This window comes from Schistocerca americana, chromosome 6, assembly GCF_021461395.2.
Source record: "Schistocerca americana isolate TAMUIC-IGC-003095 chromosome 6, iqSchAmer2.1, whole genome shotgun sequence".
Taxonomy (NCBI): domain Eukaryota; kingdom Metazoa; phylum Arthropoda; class Insecta; order Orthoptera; family Acrididae; genus Schistocerca; species Schistocerca americana.
Genome location: NC_060124.1, coordinates 90,815,009 through 90,838,403, shown reverse-complemented (window position 1 = coordinate 90,838,403; position 23,395 = coordinate 90,815,009). Strand labels below are relative to the sequence as shown.

General features: G+C 39.6%; 1 protein-coding gene across 2 annotated transcripts in view; it reads left to right on the top strand.

Annotated features, from left to right (window-relative positions):
• Positions 1 to 23,395, top strand: part of LOC124619894 (death domain-associated protein 6-like) — a 150,318-nt gene that overhangs the window by 55,860 nt on the left and 71,063 nt on the right. For both annotated transcript variants that reach the window (XM_047146525.1, XM_047146524.1), the window contains exons 4-5: positions 7,390 to 7,487; positions 22,453 to 22,602. In XM_047146525.1, the coding sequence (XP_047002481.1) occupies positions 7,390 to 7,487; positions 22,453 to 22,602 (248 nt within the window). The remainder of the gene's footprint in view (positions 1 to 7,389; positions 7,488 to 22,452; positions 22,603 to 23,395) is intronic.

Here is a 23,395-nt window from a genome sequence, read left to right as displayed (position 1 = left end):
AATTTTTTGCCAAAACATTTCTTCTCCAAAACTTTTACTTCCCGATGAATGCCAATACTGTAACACACATTCTGAAAAACTGGTATTAACACACACAAATTTTCTTCTTTGTAGCACTGTTGAAGATCACATGAACACAATATCCCGGCTACATAGAAAGAAGGATCCTTTATTGTATGATTATATGATAGCGGAACAAACACTGGTAGCAGTTACTTCTGTAAAATATCTGGGAGTATGCGTACGGAACGATTTGAAGTGGAATGATCATATAAAACTAATTGTTGGTAAGGCGGGTACCAGGTTGAGATTCATTGGGAGAGTGCTTAGAAAATGTAGTCCATCAACAAAGGAGGTGGCTTACAAAACACTCGTTCGACCTATACTTGAGTATTGCTCGTCAGTGTGGGATCCGTACCAGGTCGGGTTGACGGAGGAGATAGAGAAGATCCAAAGAAGAGCGGCGCGTTTCGTCACTGGGTTATTTGGTAACCGTGATAGCGTTACGGAGATGTTTAATAAACTCAAGTGGCAGACTTTGCAAGAGAGGCGCTCTGCATCGCGGTGTAGCTTGCTCGCCAGGTTTCGAGAGGGTGCGTTTCTGGATGAGGTATCGAATATATTGCTTCCCCCTACTTATACTTCCCGAGGAGATCACGAATGTAAAATTAGAGAGATTAGAGCGCGCACGGAGGCTTTCAGACAGTCGTTCTTCCCGCGAACCATACGCGACTGGAACAGGAAAGGGAGGTAATGACAGTGGCACGTAAAGTGCCCTCCGCCACACACCGTTGGGTGGCTTGCGGAGTATCAATGTAGATGTAGATGTAGATGTAGACAGTCCCCAGTTGAAATATGCTCACTATTTTTTATATACTGTATTTAGCATATTTCATGACAGTACCTTTTCCATGAAATGTTTGCTAGACGATATTTGTCTTTTTGTGTTGGCTTCAGTCATCTAGTGAAAGTGTGATTCCACAATGCAGTTTTGTCGGCTGCAGAAATGACCTGGTTCAATGCGTTTGCCTCATTTTTGGTGCTTCAAATAGCATTTCTTCGAATGTGGTTTCTTCTTGAAGTTTATATAAAAAAATAGTAACATAATTCATTTTTCCTGTTCACTAGCAAATTATTTATAATGGTGACCTGCACATTGTTCCACCTTCAACACACACTGAGAGTTCACTGCCGACTGACTATGGTCAAAGACGACTCCAGCGTCAAAGACATTTTACACAACACACAAGCTTCCACTTGTAACCAGTCTCTTTGATATTCTTCGTCACATCTACTAATATTAATCAATATGCTGTCACTCTCAAAAATATAAGTAAATTAGCATAAAATAAGGCAAATTACAATTCACAAAAAAATATTCTTTCAAAAACATAAGAAAACATTTACAACTTCCCTCATTAGATTTGGTATCGACAAATTCGGTAGAAAATAACACATCTCCCAGATCCATTACAAATGTAACATTTTACTCTCTGAATTACTAACTGATTATGTTGCCATTCATATTAAATTCATTCACAGGTTTTGAGAATGTTTATGCAGTTACTGACCTATTTTCACATCATCAAAGCTCACATGGAAGACAGTATTAATTAGTTTTAGCCCCATGTGCTTGAAGAGTGTTATATTTGATTAGATAAGGTAATTGATTGTCTTTAGCTGTGGCAATCATTACTCTTGTAACTATAAAATGTCTACTGTTGGTGTTGGCTTTTCGTTATATTGATTATTTGGGAATGCCAACATTAATTTTAAAGTTAATGTTTACTTTGTTTAGAATTAAAAGGAAGAGAGTTAAGTGTGCTACATACAAAGTACTTAGCTCTGATTCTGCAGTTGTCCATTGTTAGATCTAGGCACCCTCACCAGAGGCAGTTGACTGTAGATGGCACCTCAGTCGCATGCAGCAGGAAGCCAGCAGATCCTTGTGGGCAAATGCCCTTTGTAATTTCTTGCATAGACTCTGGCCGGTATCTCTCATACATATTACCAGTCTGTAACATTCTGATTATGTTACACATGTCACACCATGACTCAAAGGTTGTTGGTTTTTCATAACTGTGTTTCTTATTGTGTTTTGAGTTAGAACACAAGTGTCGACGAGAATAAGTTCTGTGTTCAACTTCAGTGACTTTTTTATCATATAATTTCTCCATTTAGTCACTTCTGCACCAGCAGCAACTTACTATTGACCGCTTTGGAAAAACTCGAGGCTATGTTGTCTGTTTAGGCTCCACTGTCTTAGGTGCATCTACTGCTGTTTCTGCCTTATGTGAACCCTGCTGAAGATGGTAAGCTTATGAAAAATGGTTCCACCATTACTTTGTTGCATTTAGGGTGACAATGATTATACTTGTAATGCATTGTTTTTGCCATGTATTCCTCCTTGCATGTATCAGTTGTCGTGTTAGTTGGTCCCCTTGCAGTAACTGGTTTCCCTTTCCTTTGATGAAATGTGTAATTTGTTGTCTTCCTGTCTTTGCAAGCACAGTCGTGGCATTGCTACTCACATAGAGTTTTACCAGTGCCTCAATCAGCCACATCAATCTTATTGGGCTTGAGCAGTGTAGCTACAGGATCTAATCCACTTTATTGCTAAAACCTCCAAAGAATCCTATGCCAACTTCATGGTTCACAATGTGATCACCAACTTGTACCCAACTGGAATTTCATCAGAGGGCCCTTCAATGTGAAGATCTGTCTTTGGAAGAAGTTTTCAACATTGCTCAATCCTTTGCGGTCTCCCATTCAGCGGGCCACCAAATAAAAGTGTGGGGGAAACATTACTGTCATTGATAATGAACAACAACTGCACATAGCAACATGCTCACCAAGCTAAGAGGGAGTCGATGCCATGCAAACCAGGAAATGTGGCCGCCCCAGACAAACACACTGTGCATTGTATCATAAAGTGTCACAAGAAAGGCAACATTGCACCAGTTTGTCGTTCTCAGCCTTCCCCTGAACCAATGGACATGAACAGTCATACTATTTCATTGTTGCCTTCAGGTCAAGATAAGCCCTTTATCGAAATGTCTCTGGTGAACAAACCATTGTTACTACAAGTAGACACCAGAGTGGCTGTTTTGTTCTTCATATCTCAAATGTGTGCATGGCTGGGCTCCCCACTGTTGGCTCTCATCACATGCTGTCTGGTAAACTACAGTAAACAGCGTGGTCCTGTTCTTGGTCTATTTGCTTGTCAGTGAGAATTAGTTTGGATTTGATGCATTTGTTGCTTTTGAATTTTCTATTACTGACTCTATGCATCATGTGTCAGCTCACATTCATGATCAAGAGTTGGATTCATTGTGCTTTGAATTTTTGGACTAGTGTACTGAGATTTAGGGGGTGTGAACAATTTCACGACACATATCAAACTTAAACCTTCAGCTCAGCTTTTTCTGGGTCCAGCCCATACCTGTGTCCTTATGGGAACAAGTTAAGTATGTGCAAACAAGTTAAGTTTGAATAGATCTGTTGATAACAGTTGGCGTCATTCGACCAGTTTCAACAAGTGAATGGGGTGCACCATTAGTTCTGGTGAAAAAACCGACTTTCTGGCATCTTTGAAGTTACCATAAATACTCAGTCTGTTATTGACTCTGTGCCTTGAAATGATAAGTTACTTGCAAAATTGGCTGAGGGCCAATTCTTTTCCAAATCTGACTTAGCTGAAGCCTTGCTGTAGGTTCCATTAGATAATACATCGAAACAGCTGCTTGTTGTGAACAAGTCTTTTGGGCTTTATTAATATCAGTGTTTAATGTGTGGGGTGTCTAGTGCCCCAGTTGTATTTCACTGCTTTTTGAAGCGACTTACAGATCCTGTAACGAAGCGCGCTCTCTCCGTTGGATCTTCTCTCTCTCTTCTATCATTCCTATCTGGTACGGATCCCACACTGCTGAGCAGTATTCAAGCAGTGGGTGGACAGGCATACTGTAACCTACTTCCTTTGTTTTCGGATTGCGTTTCTTTAGGATTCTTCCAATGAATCTGTCTGGCATCTGCTTTACCGACGATCAACTTTATATGATCATTCCATTTTAAAGCTCTCCTAATGCGTACTCCCAGATAATTTATGGAATTAACTGCTTCCAGTTGCTGACCTGCTATATTGTAGCTAAATGATAAGGGATCTTCTTTCTATGTATTCGCAGCACATTACACTTGTCTACATTGAGATTCAATTGCCATTCTCTGCACCATGTGTCAATTCGCTGCACATCCTCCTGCATTTCAGTACAATTTTCCATTTTTACAACCTCTCGATACACCACAGCATCATCCGCAAAAAGCCTCAGTGAACTTCCGATGTCATCCACAAGGTCATTTATGTATATTGTGAATAGCAACGGTCCTACGACACTCCCCTGCGGCACACCTGAAATCACTCTTACTTCGGAAGACTTCTCTCCATTGAGAATGACATGCTGCGTTCTGTTATCTAGGAACTCTTCAATCCAATCACACAATTGGTCTGATAGTCCATATGCTCTCACTTTGTTCATTAAACGCCTGTGGGGAACTGTATTGAACGCCTTGCGGAAGTCAAGAAACACGGCATCTACCTGGGAACCTGCGTCTATGGCCCTCTGAGTCTCGTGGACAAATAGCGTGAGCTGGGTTTCACACGATCGTCTTTTTCGAAACCCATGCTGATTCCTACAGAGTAGATTTCTAGACTCCAGAAAAGTCATTATACTCGAACATAATACGTGTTACAAAATTCTACAACTGATTGATGTTAGAGATATAAGTCTATAGTTCTGCACATCTGTTCGACATCCCTTCTTGAAAACCGGGATGACCTGTGCCCTTTTCCAATCCTTTGGAATGCTACGCTCTTCTAGAGACCTACGGTACACCGCTGCAAGAAGGGGGGCAAGTTCCTTTGCGTACTCTGTGTAAAATCGAACTGGTATCCCATCAGGTCCAGCGGCCTTTCCTCTTTTGAGTGATATTAATTGTTTCTCTATCCCTCTGCCTTCTATTTCGATATCTACCATTTTGTCATCTGTGTGACAATCTAGCCTGACTGTTCAGGTGACACCTGCGTTGGCTTGTGGGTATTGTCCACAGGCAGTGCAGACATGGTGCACCTTGATTAGTGCCTTTGGTGTGCCACTCCAATCAGCTGCACTCTCGGTTTAGTACTGAAGCCTCACGGTGACCCACCTCACTAGCACCTCTTCCACCAGCATGGCCATATGCTATGGGCAGCATACCACCCAGGCTGTGCCTGCCCACCATCCTGTCGTGATTTTCCATTGCTTCCCTAGTGGCTCAGCCATACACAGGTGACATAGCTCAACCTCTTGTTGCTCTTGTAGTGCCTGCTCATGCAGGGAGGGAGGAGAGCTGCTGAGGCTTTATTGGCACACTTGCAGTTGCCTCCTAAGCTGCCGCAGGTGCCTCCTCCACTGATGCTGGTGCCACCTTCCCTGCTGCCTGCCTACCGCCTCCCTACCATTGCCCCCTACAGTACCTCTGCATGCTGCGGCACCCCCAACTCCGAGTCTCCAGCTCTGTGTTTGTCGTCAACATGTCTGCAGCCTGTGAGGAGCTGGGTTCTTTCGCCTGCTCTCCAGTTGGGGGAGGAATTCACGTGTGTCTGTGCTCATGCCATTGCTACCTCTATTCATGCTTTCATGTGGACCGATAGCTGTTTGCACACAGGACAACCACATCTGACACTATGGTTGTGTCAACCATCAGAGTGTCACAGAGGAGCCAACATCTGGGCACTCTTCTCCCCCAAGGAGGGAGAGGTATAGTAACCCCCACATTACTACGTGTCTGCCACTATGGTTGCGGCAGATGGCACGTCTGCATAACGCACCATTCAGCAGCTCCAGGCACTACCCCCAGAGGCAGCCAACAGTGGACAATGCCTCATTGATCTGCAACAGGAACCAGCAGTCCCTGGCAGTCAAAAACCCATTATATTATCTTGCATCAGCTCTTTCCAGCGTCTCTTGTACATACTACAAAAACTGCAATGTTCAGATTAGATTATGCAAGTCACACCATCACTCAAATAGAAATTGTTGGTTTTCCTTAAATACTTTTTTTCATATTGTATACGAAATTGGAACAACTTACACAATCTGAAGCACAGTGATAAATAAACTGACACACCTATAGTACACCACTTGCTTGATCTGAATATTTTTGCAGCTGTTAACATCACCAGTAATATCTGGTGCAGGCTGTTTTTCCATAGATTTAAGCTAGTGATGGACCACTGTGTTCTGCTGCATTATTAATTGAGAGAAAGGCCATTATATGTGTTGTTGCCTCAGCTTCCCAAAACAGTCTTCCGAAATACAGTTCTGTGCCCTTACAGAGTGCAGTTGACTATTACATATCTTTGACATACAACATACTACCAACTTCTCCTAAGTGCAGTTCTCTCATAGTAAATGTTGACAGAAATTTACTCTGTGGTCTTTCAGTTCATACTGCACATTCAGCTTTGTACACTTTGATAAATATTTTAAAAAAAGTGACATCTAACAGCTGGGAATGCCTGTGAAAAAAAAAATTAAATCTGTTTGTAAAATATATTTGCAAGCTGGAATACGTAAGCCACTCACATAAGATAGTTAACTTTTATTGAAATTGGTGGAATTAAATTTCTAAAAGTAATTTTTGCGATCACTGTGTCTTGGCATCAATCTCCATTAGCCCGTGTCCTCCACGTGCCTAGGAGCACATCCCATCTCTTTGCACTTTTTCCCACCCCTTTTGTGCCCACCCCGACCCTAACTGGTTTCTTCCTTCCCTTGTTTTAATTATTGTTTTAATTTTCTATGTATGCAACTCATTATCCATGCTCGGTGCCTTCTTGCATTGTGTTCTCTACCATCTGAGCGAGGTAGTACAGTTTTAACACACGGGCCTCGCATTCAGGAGGATGATGGCTCAAACCCACATCCAGCTAACCATATTTAGGTTTTCCGTGATTTCTCAAAATTGCTCAAGGCAAATGCTGGGATGGTTCTTTTGAAAGGGCACTTCTGATTTCCTGCTCCAGTTTTCCTTAGTTTTCAGCAGTATCTTGGTGCCCTGCTTCCTCTCCTCACCCCCCCCTCCCCTTTTTCCCAGTGTTTATGCAACTTTCTACAGTTCTGCTGCACTAGCTTCTCCTCCTCTTTCCCTGCTAAACTGACATGGTACACTCCCCCCTCCCCCCCCCCCCCCCCTCTCTCTCTCTCTCTCTCTCTCTCTCTCTGTGTGTGTGTGTGTGTGTGTGTGTGTGTGTGTGTGTGTGTGTGTGTGTGTGTGTGTGTGTGTCCATGCGTCTACTGAAAATTGTTACAGCTCTGAAAATATTGCTACTATATTATTATTATTTTGTTTCAGGTATAAAGAGCGTGCAGTAGCAGTGTACAAAAAGCTGCAACAGTATGAATGTGGTGCCGTACCAAAACTTCAGGAGAGAAGAACAGTAACGTATTCGGGTAGGCATTTACCACATTACCCTCCTGATCATTACTTAATTTCTATGGCTACATATTGCAGAAGAGTGCATTCACTAATCTACAGATTTGGCGAAAACTTTGTTTACTGTTCACACTGTCTACTTCAACTTCTGCTGGCCATACAGTCCCATCATTTTGTGCTGCCTCAATGTGAACCTTCCAGAATTAGCCTGTAGATGAAGAAAATATACCAATATGCAGTGGAGAAGAAACAGGCTGGTAATAAGCCCAGAGAAGGGCACGGGACATTGAATCAAGCAAAATTTTCCTAATAACCATAGGTTGCATATCCACCATTGTAGAACTGCAGCCACAAAGTTACTGCCTATCAGTTACAAGTGCACAGAACTCTCTCCAGTAAGCATACATGTTGGGTGTCGAGGTGTGTGGCTTTGTCCGAGTAACAATGGGATGGCACCTGCTCATAATTAGTGATTTTGTCCAGATTTATGGTGTACACAGGGCTTTGCCAGAAGCAAAAGTGACAGAGGTAGGAGCTCCAGATGGACAGGCATTTAGAAAAAATTTTCGGTTCTGTTTTATGTGTATCTATCGGCTGTACTGAGCTGAGGTAAGTACTGGCCAGCCCCTCTATCTCTTTGTTAGTATTTGTTTCACATTTAGAAAAAAATACTATTATTAGTGAGGTTCAGGCAAAGCATGAGCCATATTTTTGCCTGGACTCCAGGCAGCAATTGATGCAGTAGAAAGAGTGCAGAATGGTAATCTGAGGGTCATGAGATCAGATACGGATGGAGAATTTTTTTAAAAGTACTTACACTGCAAATAAACTGAGATAATGCTCAATATATAATGCTCCTATGTGTAGGAGAATAGATTTCTTGTGGCGATTGACTCATGGGAAGAACAAACAATTCACAATTATACAATGAGATTTTTCAGTATGTAGGATAATTGACACTGTAGTGTTACATGCCAACTAGGCAAACGACATTTCTCACTCCCTATTTATGACAAGGAAAGATGATCTTGACAAAATAGTAAAGTAGTATTAGGTAGGGAAAAATCATGAAACATGTGCTGTGTGCAGTCGTTTTGTTTCACGTATGTGCAGAGTGGAATGGAGAGGTGTGTGGTTCAAGTAATTGTCAAGGCCTGATGCTGAGTAAATATCTTCACCTACTGTGGGTGTGGCCTTTCATGTTTTGAAATCACAACTTGGCAGTGTCTTGACTGTCAAGGAGTAGACACCCTCTCCAAGAATGAAAAAAGCAGTGAACAAAAGAAGTTCTAAAATGAAATGTCACTTCAAGGCATATGTTATATTTAATTTATATTGTATCTGCTCCAAGTTACGAAGTAATCATGATCTGTTCACCCATTGAAGCAAATACAAGACAGCCAATGATGAAATGTTGACATAATTTTGTAATTATAGTAATATCATTTTTCCTTTCACCAATAACTGCTGCAAAGTAGAAGGCACACATATGATTCTACAGAGATACTGCTTTGCAGGACCTGCACATAAGAAAGATAATTAACAGTGACTGAGGTGCATTAAAGGTTAATTAACACACAGTACTTTGGGTGACACATCAAATGTGAATATTCTGATTCAGCTTCAGACACATAAGAATAGCTTCAAGAAATATTTCCATCATCATGCAGTATTAAAGTGATTGTTGCCCAAAATGCACTATACCATTGCAGCTCTGCAATGTCCAATTTTAACATTAGCTAAAGAATTTGGTTAAGAAGTTTCAAAACTGCTGTTACATAATCAAGAGTGAAAAATAAATCACATTTAGAAAAGACTGCACAAAACACATTACATTGTATTTATCGTTGCCAATATTTGGTAAAATGATGCACGTTGTTTCCTGCCAAAATGTGTGATGAAAGAGAACCTTTTATGAATGTAAACCAAATGTGCTTGGGAAGGGGGGGGGGGGGGCAGGTTCCACTATAGGGAATCTACACCACAACCCTTTTATTACCACACTGTATTCTTTTCACTGCGCAAACTGCTGCCTGGAAATTGTGCTAACATAAATTGCCTGTGCCTCACCTGAGTTACACCAACCAAAATTGCTATATTTTGTAAATGCTTGGTCATCTGGAGCTCCTGCTTCTGTTGCTTTAATATCTGCTCAGTTGGTGATGACAAGTAGTTGCAGTCCCTTATAAGCTTTACTCGTTAGAATAAAAGTTCACCCATGCTCTTTGTACTTCAGTAAGAATTGAAACATGTGACCTTTAGATTTAAATATTAATAACATATTACCTTAGCGTGTCACATGCTGACTGCCTTACTGCAGCACTGCTTCTGCAGTACTTCTTGTTATCTTAACAGATTAATGGCATTATGGTCCTTTAATTGATTAAAGGTCAAGCTTTACCCAATAAAGATCACAGAGAATTTGTGACACGTTGTGTCTAAAACCAGTAATATGTGTAACACAGATTGAAACAAGTAATAAATGTTTATTAAAAGGATTTATACAGAATTCAGCTTTTAGTGATATTTGATGCATGGCTCAGTAGCTGAGGTCCTACACGCTAACTAACTTAACAAAGTGAAAGAGATCATAAGAAGTTTAGTATCTAACAATTTAAGTCTGTCTCTGATTGTGAATATCACATACACACTCGATGTTGACTGTTTCACAATAACTTGCATATAGCATCCAGCTGTTATGGTGGCAACTGATGCTCTGCGTCGGTTGGTGGTGACTGTAGCTGTCGAACCCTAACTGCTAACAACTGGCGAACTGGCACAGGAACTCCAAGTGGCTGAGTGTGTGTGTGTGGTGTGTCACCATTTATCCATGACCAGCGGAATGGTGTTCATCTGCCCTCTGTTTTGCAGAAAAGGAAAGTGGTTCCAGGTGTCACTGTCCTCTGTGGCAACTGACATTACTATATTCACATTGACTGGAATATTTGAAGACCTGCAGTCATTGTAATTGCAATTGACAGCAGTGAGATTTTTGGGGAAAATTTAAGTATATATATCAAAAGCATGGGCTAATGGGAAATGGAGATGGTGTATTTGTTGCAGTAGATAAGAATTTCAAATATACTGAGATAGAAATTGAAGCTGCATGTCAGATTGTTTGGGCAAGACTCAGTATAAGGATGGGCATAAAATGGTAATTGAATCCTTCCCACCAGACTCATCCCCTGATGTAAATGAAAACTTTAGAGAGAACCTCAGTTTGCTTGTATGCAAGTTAACCAGTCGTATTGTAATCATTGGTGTAGACTTTAATCATCCAGCAATCAACTGGGAAAATTACTGTTTTGTTGGTGGTGGGTGTGATAACACATCGTGTGAAACATTGCGTAATGCCTGCTCTGAAAACTATGTGGAATAGGTAATTCGGAATCCCACTCATGATGGAAATATATTGCACCTAATGACTACAAACAGATCCGACCTCTTTGAGGATGTCAAAATTGAAACTGACGTCAGTGACCATGATGTGATGATTACCAAAGTGTGAAGGACAACCTAAACAAGCAGAAAGATATACATGTTAAGTAAACTAGATAAAAAATCAGTAGTATCATATCTTGGTGAGGAACTTGAAACCTTCAGGAAAGGGCAGTAGCAGCTGCAGATTGTGGCACACATTGCAGCAAGTAATGCCTGTTGTCTGGGCTGTAGGATCGTGTGAAACAATGGCTCTAGATTGAAAGAATAGTTGACCGTGCACTGAATAGAGAGGTACGTAGTAGAACAGTTCGCAGTGGATGGGACCTTCCATGGTATACAGTCATTGTTAAGAAACTTCTACAGAAACAGAGATTATTGCATAATAGGTATAAAACAAGGCATAGCACTGTTGATAGAGAGATGCTGAATGAAATACATTTGTCTATCAAGAGAATCATGCGTGAAGCCTTCAGTACCATAGCAGAATGTTGTCAAATAATCTTCAACAAAACCCAATGAAATTCTGGTCATATGTAAAGGCTGTTAGCAGCACCAGCATCCAGTCTCTAGCGGATGAGACAGGAAGTGAAATTGAGGGCAGCAAAGCAAAATTTGAAACGCTTAATTCTGTTTTCAGATGTTCCATTACAAAGGAAAACCTATAAGAACTGCCCCGATTAATCCATGTATTACTGAAAAGATGGAAAGAAAGATGAACACAAGGTGACAACACTGGAGAAGGAATGCCGACAAAAGAAACTCCAAGCAAAGAGAATTGTGAAAGAAGAAAAGGAGAAGAATTGGGAAATATTCACCCAGAAATTAGAGCAGGATAGCAAAGGGAACCAAAAACTGCTATATGGATTATTGAAAAGTAAAAGATCTGATAAAGAAGACATAAAAGTAATTGAAACAGAGGATGGGGATATTATCAGGAACATGGAAGTTGTGAGAGAAGAGATGAAGAATTATTTTGAAATCTTACTGAATGGGGAAGGTGCACAAGAAAGTGACACCAAAGTCATTGAATTAGAGGAGGAGCAGGATCCAATTTCTTGGTTAGAAACGAGAATTCCCTGAAACAGCTGAAAAGTGGGAAGGTGGCTGGAGTAGATGAGCTGACAGCAGATATGATTAAAGCCGCAGTAATCCATGGAATACAATGGTTATACCGGGTGCTGGAGGTGATATGGAAAGAAAACAAAGTGCCAGATGAATGGGAAAAAGGAATTATAATACCATTGTTCAAGAAAGGTAGGAGAAAGAAATGCACCAACTACTGAGGAATCGCACTGTTGTTACACTGCCTTAAGATATTGGGAAAGGTCATAGAAAAATGATTGTGGAAAATTCTAGAACACCAATTAGAGGAACAACAACTTGGGTTCAGAAGTAATAGGTATAGATCTCATTTTCTACCTCCATCAGTTAATGGAGAAGTACTGGGAAAAAGGAAAGGACTTGATAGTCGTATTTGTGGATTTGGAAAATGCATATGACAGTATACCAAGGGATAAAATATGGGAATGCTTGAGAAAACATAATGTTCCTGATTCATTAATTTAATAAGTCCAGATGCTGTACGATGGTTGTGAGAGCAGTGTACAAGTAGGAGGTGAAAGATCAAAATGGTTTAAGACAAAGAGAGGTGTTCAGCAAGGCAGTTCGCTCTCCCCTTTATCCTTCATTACACTTATGGACACAATCATGAAAGAAGTCAAGGAAGGAGAAAATGAAGATCTCAATGCTCTTATTTTTACTGTTGACATTGCCGTTTGTGGAGGGACGGAAATGAAGGTTCGGAGGAGACTTTGTGGAGAGATGGAAATGAAGGTTCGGAGGAGACTAGATTACTGGAACACAAAATTTAAAAAATTCAAGTTAACTGTGAGTAGGAGCAAGACAGTGGCAATGAAGATGAGCAGGACATCAACACCTTGTCACATCATACTGGAGGGGAAGGAGGTTGAATGTGTGAAATGCTTTAATTATCTGGGTAGCATCATATCACACAACGGAAGTTCCAAACCAGTCTTAAACAGAATAACAAAAGGATCTGGCTTCTTCCACCAAGTACAAAATGTAATCTGGAACAAGGAAGTCCCTCAAAGAGCCAAACAGACCATGTATAAAACTTATCTCCTGCCAATCGTTATGTATAGTCTAGAGGCCTGTGTCATAAATAAGAGAGAAGAGAGTCAAATAAATACAAGCATGTGAAATGAAGTTCCTTTGGTCAGCTCTACAAAAAACTAGGAGAGACAGAGTCAGGAATGATTATGTAAGGAGAGACCTGCAGGTGACATTGACTACAGAGGAGAGGATGAGTGCTTTGAGATTGAAGTGGTTTAGTCATGTGAAGCGGGTGCACTCAACGCCGTGCCAGTATTTGGAGATGGAGGTACCAGGAAGAAGACCAATTGGTGGTCTAGAAAGAGATGGGCAGACCAGGTTAAAGAAGATCTGAAGGGAAGAGAAGTAACATGGGATGTAGTGGAGAGGGAAAACCTATACCAGGACAGAAACCAATGGAGGCATATCGTTCACTAAGTTCCTACCTGGCTCGCTGGAAGGAAATCCTGATGATGATGACAATCACTGAAAAGAGGAGTGGAATAAGTAATAATGTCAGTGGTGTTGAGAAATAGCTGAAATCATTAAAATTAAACAAAGTTATATGGCCTGATAGGTTCCCTGTCAGATTCTATACTGAATTTGTGGCTAAATTAGCCCCTCTTATAATTGTAATCTATCATAGGTCCCTCAAACAAAAAACTGTGCCCAATGGTTGGAAGAAAGCAGAGGTTGCACCTGTCTACAAGAAGGGTAATAGAAGTGATCCACAAAACTACCATTCAGTATCCTTGGCATCGAGTTATTGTAGAATCTGGAACATATTCTGTGCTCAAAGATGAGAAGGTATCTCAAACGGAATGACCTCCTCTGTGTTAATTGGCATGGATTCTGAGAACATTGATCATGTGAAACCCAACTCACATTTTTCTCACATGACACTTTGGATCAATGCAGTCATGTAGATGCAGTACTTCTCGATTTCTGAAAAGCAAGCATTTGACTTAGTACAACACCTTTGCTAATAGTTAAAAGTATGATCATATGGGGTATCAAGTGAAATTTGTGAATGTACAGAAGACTTTTTGGTGGGGAGGATGCAGCATGTTATCTTGGATGGAGAGTCATTGTCACATGTAGAAGTAACTTCAGGTGTGCCCCAGGGAAATGTGTTGGGACCGTTTCTGTTCATGTTGTATATTAATGACCTTGCAGACATTTTTAATAGGAACCTCAGTTTTTTGTGGGTGATGCAGTTATTTAAAATGAACTACTGCCTGATAAAATGAAGTACTGTCTGAAAGAAGCTGCATAAATATTCAGTCAGATTTTGGTAAGATTTCAAAGTGGTGCAAATATTGTCAACTTGCTTTAAATTTTCAGAAATTTAAAACTGTGCACTTCATAGAAAGAAAAAAAAGGTATCCCATGACTATAATATCAATGACAGTTGGAATCGGCCAACACACATAAATACCTTGGTTTAACACTTTGTAGGGATATGAAATGGAATGATTGGATAGGTTCAGTCACAGGTAAAGCAGGTGGTAGACTTTGGTTTATTGATAGAATACTAGGGAAGTGCAATGAGTCTACAAAGGATATTGCTAACAAATAACTTGTGCTACCCAGTGTAGAATGTGTGGGACTTGTACCAGATAGGACTAACAGGTGACATTGAACACATACAGGGAAGGGTAGCATGAATGGTCACACATTTGTTTGTCCCATGGGAGAGTACCAGAGAGATGCTGAAGATAGACGTAAACTATTACGAGAAAGTCCACTAACAAAGTTTCAAGAACCAGCTTTAAATGATGACTCTCGGATTATACTACAACCCTCTAGGTATTGCTCACGTAGGGAACATGAGGACAAGATTAGAATAATTACATCATGCACAGAGGCAGTCAAACAGTTGTTCTTCCTGTGCTCCATATGTGAATGGAACAGGAAGAAACCGCAATAACTGGTACAATGCAGCATACCCTATGCCATGCACTTCATGGTGGTTTGCAGAATATAATTGGAGATGTAGATGTAGAAATAGTGACCATATTAATCTGTGGCTACCACCAAGTTGTAGCCAAATGTCAGCCATCTAGACTCATGTTCTTCATTATGGAGTTTTGTGCATCAAATTCAAAATGGTACAGCTCCATACTTGCTGAAAAATGTTTGTGTCAACTTTTTATTCAAATCCCCATCTTCCCCACACACTTAACATTTTAATAATCTAAGTGAAAGGAATCTGGATAACACAAAGTTGCAAGTCTAAGATGGTCATTCACGTAGGAAAAAAGAATGAAATGGCAAAGAAAAATCTGTATAACTCAGGATAGCTAGTATAAATATGATAACTAAAGGTACATTGACGAACAAATCAATATAGAATGTAATGTGATATAGCAGTTGCAGTATGCTAGCATCTTCTCACATGGTGGTTGGCAGGGTAAGAGCAATTTTCTAAACAAATTCTCTGCAAAGTGTAGCAGTTGCTAGCATGCATGAATGTTGCTTTCATTAGTTTTGTGCACTCATCCATGGAAACAAATGGCAACACACCAGTCATGGTAGCAGGTGGTGCTACACTTTCATTTTAAGAAGAGTCTGGGCAGATGCAGGAGTGGATACATATGGGGGGCACCCTCCTCACATGTGGGGCGTGTGCCCCCCGGTGCGGGGTTGCCCGCATTGCCACCTGCACCGCCTTCGCCAGTCAACCCGCACGCTGTTCATTCGTTTCTTTCGTCAGTTGACTCGACTGAATCGAGTTATCAAGTAGTTGTACTTTCCTATGTAGTACGGACATCAACATCATCATATTTTATATGTTTCTGTCTGGCATATAGATAGCTAACACATATCTACGAGAAAAGTCGCAGCCATTCTAGTGATCTCAATACGTTATTCTGTCTGGCATTTGTTCGAGAAAAGTCATGAATATTGTACTGTTTTCTTGTACAGAGAACCTTCGATACATAGCGTTATAAATAAGAACTATTTGCTGAATATGATGCTAGTTTACATTCAGAAGCAGAAATATTAAGACTGAAGAATGAATAAGTAAAAAGTCCTAGTTGTAGCAAGTGCAAGTGTGAAGATTAGTCAAGAGTGAAGTATTAATAATAGTAATTCATTGTAATTTCTCAGTAAAAATATTGTTACGAGACTTGTAACAATATTTTTACTAATAATGTAACAATAATTTCCTATACCTAACTTGTAATACAAGTTAGATCTGGGAAACTATTGATGCATATATACTGTTATTATTGGCTTTCGGGAAGATTTCTAAAAACACATTGTTAGTATATAGGCCCTCTATCGAATGCACTAGAAAGTAACAGAATCGACAATAAAAGTTCCACACACATAAATTGCCGGATGATGTCATCATTGGAAACTCGGCCTTATATTATATGTCATAAGGCACTTATTGGTTTGTAGATTTAACAGTAGTTATTTGTTCACACTCCATAAAAGTCTGGAAGCAAACATTCTAGCAGTGAATGTTCCCGAAGCAACTGAGCCACATGTATAAGGGAAGCAGAGTTGCTGCCAGGTAGTCAGTTTGAAAGCTAGAATCGTCGCAATAACTTGGAAGTGATAAAAAGTGAACAACTGTGATTATTGGCTATCACCATGGACTTCAGTGAGTGTTGTGCTTAGTGATATTAGTTAGGTTAGGTTAGGTTAGTGGTGTTTAACGTCCCGTCGACAACGAGGTCATTAGAGACGGAGCGCAAGCTCGGGCTAGGGAAGGATGGGGAAGGAAATCGGCTGTGCCCTTTCAAAGGAACCATCCCGGCATTTGCCTGAAACGATTTAGGGAAATCACGGAAAACCTAAATCAGGATGGCCGGACGTGATATTAGAAACACACGGAGTGTGACAGTGTGTGTTTTAGTGTTAAGTGTACTAGTGTTGCATTTTTCAGTGTGAATAAAATGTTTATTCAAGAATAATTGGCATCTAATTTACCTTTGTCACAACAATATAATAAAATGGATCTCCGGTCACCATTCAGCCGCAGAAACACCACCAAATGTACAGGCAGAACCCAGCACTTCGTTGAAACTTTCACAAAAAAGTTCATTGGCTGATTCTTTTAATCCCATGGATATTGGCGTTATTTGGATATGTTAGTGTCAGGAAATATTAGTGATGCTATAAAACACAAGCCTCTCACAGTTCCAAGGAAAGCTTAAAAAGGTTATATCTTTTCTACTTCCAAGTACAGGAGGAGGGGATGGGTTGAATGCTGACAAGTGCACGATAATCACTTTGAACAGTATCCATGGCTGGTGTTCTCACAAGTTAAAAAGGGACTTCCTTGCATTAACTATTCAATTTTTGTGAATAATAAAATGGTTGGAGGAAAGAAATCCATCATCGCCAAGAAACTTGTGACTGAACCACTAACAAAATTTGCCAAACTTACTGGTAAAGACGATGACCTGGATACCCACACTCAGCTCAAGTACCACGGTGATGCATCAACAGATGAAAAATTATTTTGAGTGGCTTAAGACAACCGCAAACTTGAGGTCATAAATCAGTTGTCAACACAGAGAATGGAAAGCATTAGTGAAAACAGAGACTGTCTTGTACCTATAACAAAAACAATCATATTTCACAGAAAGCAAAATATTCCTCTGTGGGTGCATACAGATGATGGGAGTCTATTAGAAAACGAAAATGATCATGAAAGTATAGTGAGTAATGAGGGAAACTCTAGAGCTCTTCCACACTGGACTCGGATGCGGGAGGATGACGGTTCAATTCCGCGTCCGGCCATCCTGATTTAGGTTTTCCGTGATTTCCCTAAATCGCTCCAGGCAAATGCTGGGATGGTTCCTTTGAAAGGGCATGGCCGACTTCCTTCCCCATCCTTCCCTAATCCGATGAGACCGATGACCTCGCTGTTTGGTCTCTTCCCCCAAACAATCCAATCCAATCTAGAGCTCTTCTAAGGTTTAGAATTGATGCTGGAGACTTACAACTAAAACATCACCTTGAGCCCACTAAAGTAAACTCCACTTACATAAGTAAAACAACGTGTAACAAACTTATTTCATGCTGTGAAACAGTGATATTATCAAGAATAGTGGAGGAAATCAAAGATTCTTGTTATTAAAGCATAAGCCTCAATGAGACTACGGACATTGGGCACATTGCCCAACTGAGTTTAGCTGCAAGATATGTTGATGGTGATGGCAAATTACATGAAAGATTTTTGGGTTTTGTTGGCATCCATAAAGAAAATGATTGTAGTGTAAACATTGATGATGAACCTCAACAGAGTCAAGATGAAGAGCATACTATTACTGGTGAAGTATTAGGTACTACGATTCTAAGGAGAATTGAAAGCCTTTCTCTGTCTCTTGAGAACTGTGTGGGTATAGGCTGTGATGGTTGCTTAGTTAATATGTCAGAATTGAAAGGAGCTGTGGCTACAATAAAAAAGAAAGCCATCAACGGCGCAAGTAGCACCGTGTCGAAGTCATCGGCTCAACCTCGCTGTCTCTTGCAGTTGCAAAGTTACAAGTGTGAGAAACTCACTTGGTACTATTGAAGAAACAGTATCATTCTTTATAGCATTTAGAAAGTGGTTCACAATGTTGAAGTGTCACCTAAAACACTTGCTGCAGTCACATTGTCAAACGAGATGGATTGAGCAACTTGTTGTTGTTCAATTCGCAACTGATCTCAGGTCAGTTTGCAAAGTTCTGAAAGAAATACAGTGTTGGAAGGATAGAACCGATGACTGTCAAAGCCAATATTCTCCTCCGAGCTCTCTCTAATTGCGAGTTTATCATCACACTGTTTACACTGGGTGCATTATGAGCATAACATATACCGTCAGCAATATCTTACAAGACCCTAGCTTGGACGTCGCGTTGGCAAAAGTAAAATTAGATTCGATCCTTAAGGTGTACAATGGCATGAGAGCTAATGCTGATATCCACTTTGCTCTTATTGTTGAAGAGGCGAAGGCAGTTATGGAGAGTTAGACATGGCAAAGAGTGTTCCTCATCGTACAAGCAGACAAAGACACAGAGAAAGCTGCTATCATAATGATGATACTATGACATATTGAAAAAGAACTGTTTTTATTGCAATACTGGAGCGTGTTACGACTGACATGAGAGAATGTTTTGCTGAAGAAAATATTTATCATTTAAAATTCAACATACTTTTGCCCTCACAACTGCTGAAACATGGCGGTAATGATGATCTGGCACACAAATTGAATCAGTGCTTAACTGAACTACAGTTCTTTGAAGAAGAATCACTCTTCGTGATTAAAAAGAGACTAAAGGGAGAGATTCTTCAATATATGCAAACAAGCTTAAATGCCCTTAATGTTCGTGATTCTGTTATGCAAGCATTGTCTGTGTGTTCTAGATCTGACTGTCCTACTTTACACACATTGTACAAAATATTTGCTTGTCTAGCTGCATATGTTGCTGCAGTAGAAAGAAGTTTTTAACATTGCGGCATACAAAGGCTTGGCTGAGGTCGACAATAAAGGAGGATTGACTTAATGGCTTACCTCTGTTGAACACTCACCCTTACATTGATTGTCCTATTGACAATGTAATTAACCAATTTGCCAGGAAGAAAAGGCACCTAGAATTCATCATTTAAAGAAGAGAACCACAATTGTAACTGTTTTATATCACAAGATGGCATTGTCATGTATATGTGCATAATCAGTTTAAATAAAACTTTCTTAAACTTTGCATGTGACTTGATTATTTTTTCTTATAGTAAAAGTAAAGGTAGCTCAACATATCTTTAGTGCCCCCTCCTTGACGTTTTTCTGTGTCTACCACTGGCCTGATGGTACTAACTGAATTGACAAAAATGCCGTTGACTCATTTCTGGTCACTACTACTGTTAGCTACCAAACAACTCAGTGTTTAAGGTCTCTGTATTGTCAATAAAGGAAGTTATTTCAAACTCAAGTTACATATAATATTTCAGTGATTGTTAACTCCTCATGTTGCTTATGCTATAGTGGATGTCAGTGGATTGAACACAGTGTTGTCTACTAGTTAATGTTGGCAGTGTCTAGGAAGGCGCCAATGTCTTTTTAACTTCTGTCAGTCCAGCTACTCCCATTATGGACCTCACTGAGTACTGAGTCTACTTGGTGTTGGTGCTTAGTATAAACAACAGCTAACATTGCAATATGAAAATTTGTGCTGATTAGGGGTATATGAATATACGCTCATGAAAAATTAGTCTTATAAGGCACTTCATTTGTATAGTATGTGTAGTGTTAAACTCACTGTTATTAATAAGTATATGACAGTTGATAACTAGACACCAAATAGCAATAGTGTTGAATGACAGACTGGTTTGTAAGTGGAATGATAATATGCTTTGCTATCAGGGGAGCACATTTCACATTGCACATGTTGCTCATGAACCTTATAGTGAATAAAAATTACATTAAATTTATTGCTACCATAAGTGTTATATTTGAATCAGGGTAAGAATTTCACCACCTTCTCTGTGGTGATGTTAAGTTTTTGCCTTGGTCCTTGGTTTTTGATTTATTTACATCTTATTCAGTGAGACAGTCAACATTAGCATTATTTACTGTTGTCCATATTACACATAATGAGAATTAAAGTTTTACAGATCATTATTGCAGTTTATTATCTAACAGTTCAGCTACATTTATTATATTGTGATTTATTTTGCATTAAATATGTTTTTCAGTCCTTGGAATCAACATTACAGTACATAACTCAAATTTCATTACTTTAATCGAAACTCTGAAATTTTTTCAGTAGCTGTCCTCAAGCATTACCTGTGGATATGTTGTTCTTTAAGATCACTTAAGGTGCCTAGAAATTATTAACTTTTAAAGGTAATAGCTACATTCATAACTTTCATTGTCACTATCTAAAATACTATTACATCCATAGATAGGGTGTTTAGATATGGTTCCTCACCTCATTTATGTCTTTCATGTGGTGCTATTGTCTAGTCAGCATAATTATTGCTATGGATTTCACTTATGCAGTGGCCTTGAAAAAATTTGCGTCTCTGAGTTTGTACCATGGTGGCAGCCTAACGTCATGCACGGGCCAGCAGCGGCTACTTGTCTGGTGAAAACCACTCACAGTAACCCCACTAGCCTTCTTGCATCTCTTTAAACAGTCAGCTTACTTCATGGCACTCATATTCCACCACCATCAGAGTTCACCTACCGTCTGCTTGTCTGAAAATGTGTGAATGTGTGTGTGTGTGTGTGTGTGTGTGTGTGTGTGTGTGTGTGTGTGTGTGTGTGTGTTTGTGTTTTGTCTACTTCAGGAGGAGGCCTTTTAGCCGAAAGCTTGCATTTTTAGCAGTCATTTTGTTGTTCCTGCTGCAACTCAACATCTCAATGTTGTGAGTAGCAGTGTATCCTTTTCAGAATATTACAATTATAGTCTCTATGATGTATCAGTATTAGGAAGACCTATGCATCCTGCCATCATTGCACGTAACAAATACTCCAACTACATAATGTGAACACCAGTAAAATGTAATAGTAAACAGGTTTTATGAAATCATTAACATCCAGTGACTTTCAGTTTTGATGTCTGTAAATGGGAATTTACTGTGGAGTGCAACAGACGAGATGAAGAAAATGTACTTGTTTGAACTTTGCTGTGGCAGAAAGCATTTGACAAGTCAAACATAAGGAAAGGAGGTAACTTGTGATAGAACTAAACAAAAATAAAAAAGAAATAATAGATGTGACAGAAATAGTAGCTGAAGATCAAAACAAAAATAATAATGCCTGTCTGAAAGGTGGTGGTGGAAAGTGAGAATAAGAAGTGACAGAAGGTAGGGTGAAGAAAAAAGGGGGGGGGGGGGGAACGAAGACGCAGTAGGATTGATAAAAACAAATACAAAAAGAGGTAAGCAGTAAAACAAGTGTATGCCATTAATTGAGGTACTTTTGGAATGGACCTAAGCACATGCTGAGCAGCAAGTTCTGCTAGCAAAATTCCTCATTCCCTGAAGTGCATAGACTGGGAAGAAGTATGCAAATAATCAACACCATGAAGCAGCCGCAAAGGAGCCCCTGCTATTATGATGCAGAGCTTTCGGTAATTTTTTGCATGTCTATATAATTAGTTTTGCTCCTGTAATGATGTCAGTCCAGAAAGCTGAATATGAAATTAAGTCATTGAGGATACTACTGAGTGGTCTTCTTCTTCTTCTTCTTTTTAAAAAAGAAATCTATACCTTTCCCTTGTCCTCTGCCTTAGAAGTCCGCACAAAATAACTCCATTTTACAGCACCTAGGGACTCATTTTGACATTACATTGAGCTGGAGTATTTCATTTAAACATTCATTTTACTGCTATTTCTGGAATATGATCTGTCTTACTTAGGTCATCAACTTCAACCAGTGTTGAATAAAATTTAGTTGGAAACATGTTGTGTGTGTTTCAGGAACTGCATTTCCAAGTGTCAACCGTGCTATTGAAAAGTACGTGAATAAAACAGGACAGTTCCCTGATTATCAAGATGTTTTGAAACTTCTCAAGTCTGCATATGAGGAGGAGAAAATGAATATTTCTCCTGAGAGGCTAAGGAACCAAGGTCAGTAACAAATATTATTCATAATAAATTGAAGATAATTACTATTTATTACTTAGTCATTTGTGCCAAGTTGAAGCTGTATTCTGTACCATGACTTGTGCTCAGACACTTTTGTTCGGCAGATATACATAGTACTAAAATAACATTAAGTGCAAAACATTCCTTAATTCTTTGTTAAGTCAAAGGTGAATGCTAGTGTGGGTTCAGATGAAAGTCTTAACTAGTCACAATCGTAACTTCCCACCTACTTGTTATCTGAAAGAAATTCTGATAAAAGAAATCTGTAATATTGCTGTTAATGTCTGTGAAAGACATGCTCCATCTGGACAACACTACATTGAGGATTTGTAACAAAGGAATTATTTCATACCTACTACTCAAAGGTTACAAGTACCAGATTACATTAGCTGTGTATGTAGGACTTATAAATGTGCAGAATAACAAATAAATGGAAATTCTACCAAATGACAAGGGCAGTGTTACAGTCTTAACGTCACTTGTGGACTACAACAAGAAGATTTTAGGCTTGTTGAATAGGAATGCCCTCAGGATGGTGATCATCATCATCACCAATAAAATTAGGATAATGATGGTATTGATCAAGATGATTAGTTCATGCAATATGCCAGGCTCAGAACTTGCAGACTTGTCACCTCAGCTATATGAGCTGTCTAAGTTACACAAGGAAGGTATTCCCTAAAAGCAAAAGTTAGTTATATTGGCATGCTGACATACTAGCTGACAAAATATTGTAAGCAAATTCACAGTTGATTCTGGATGCAGGACATCACAG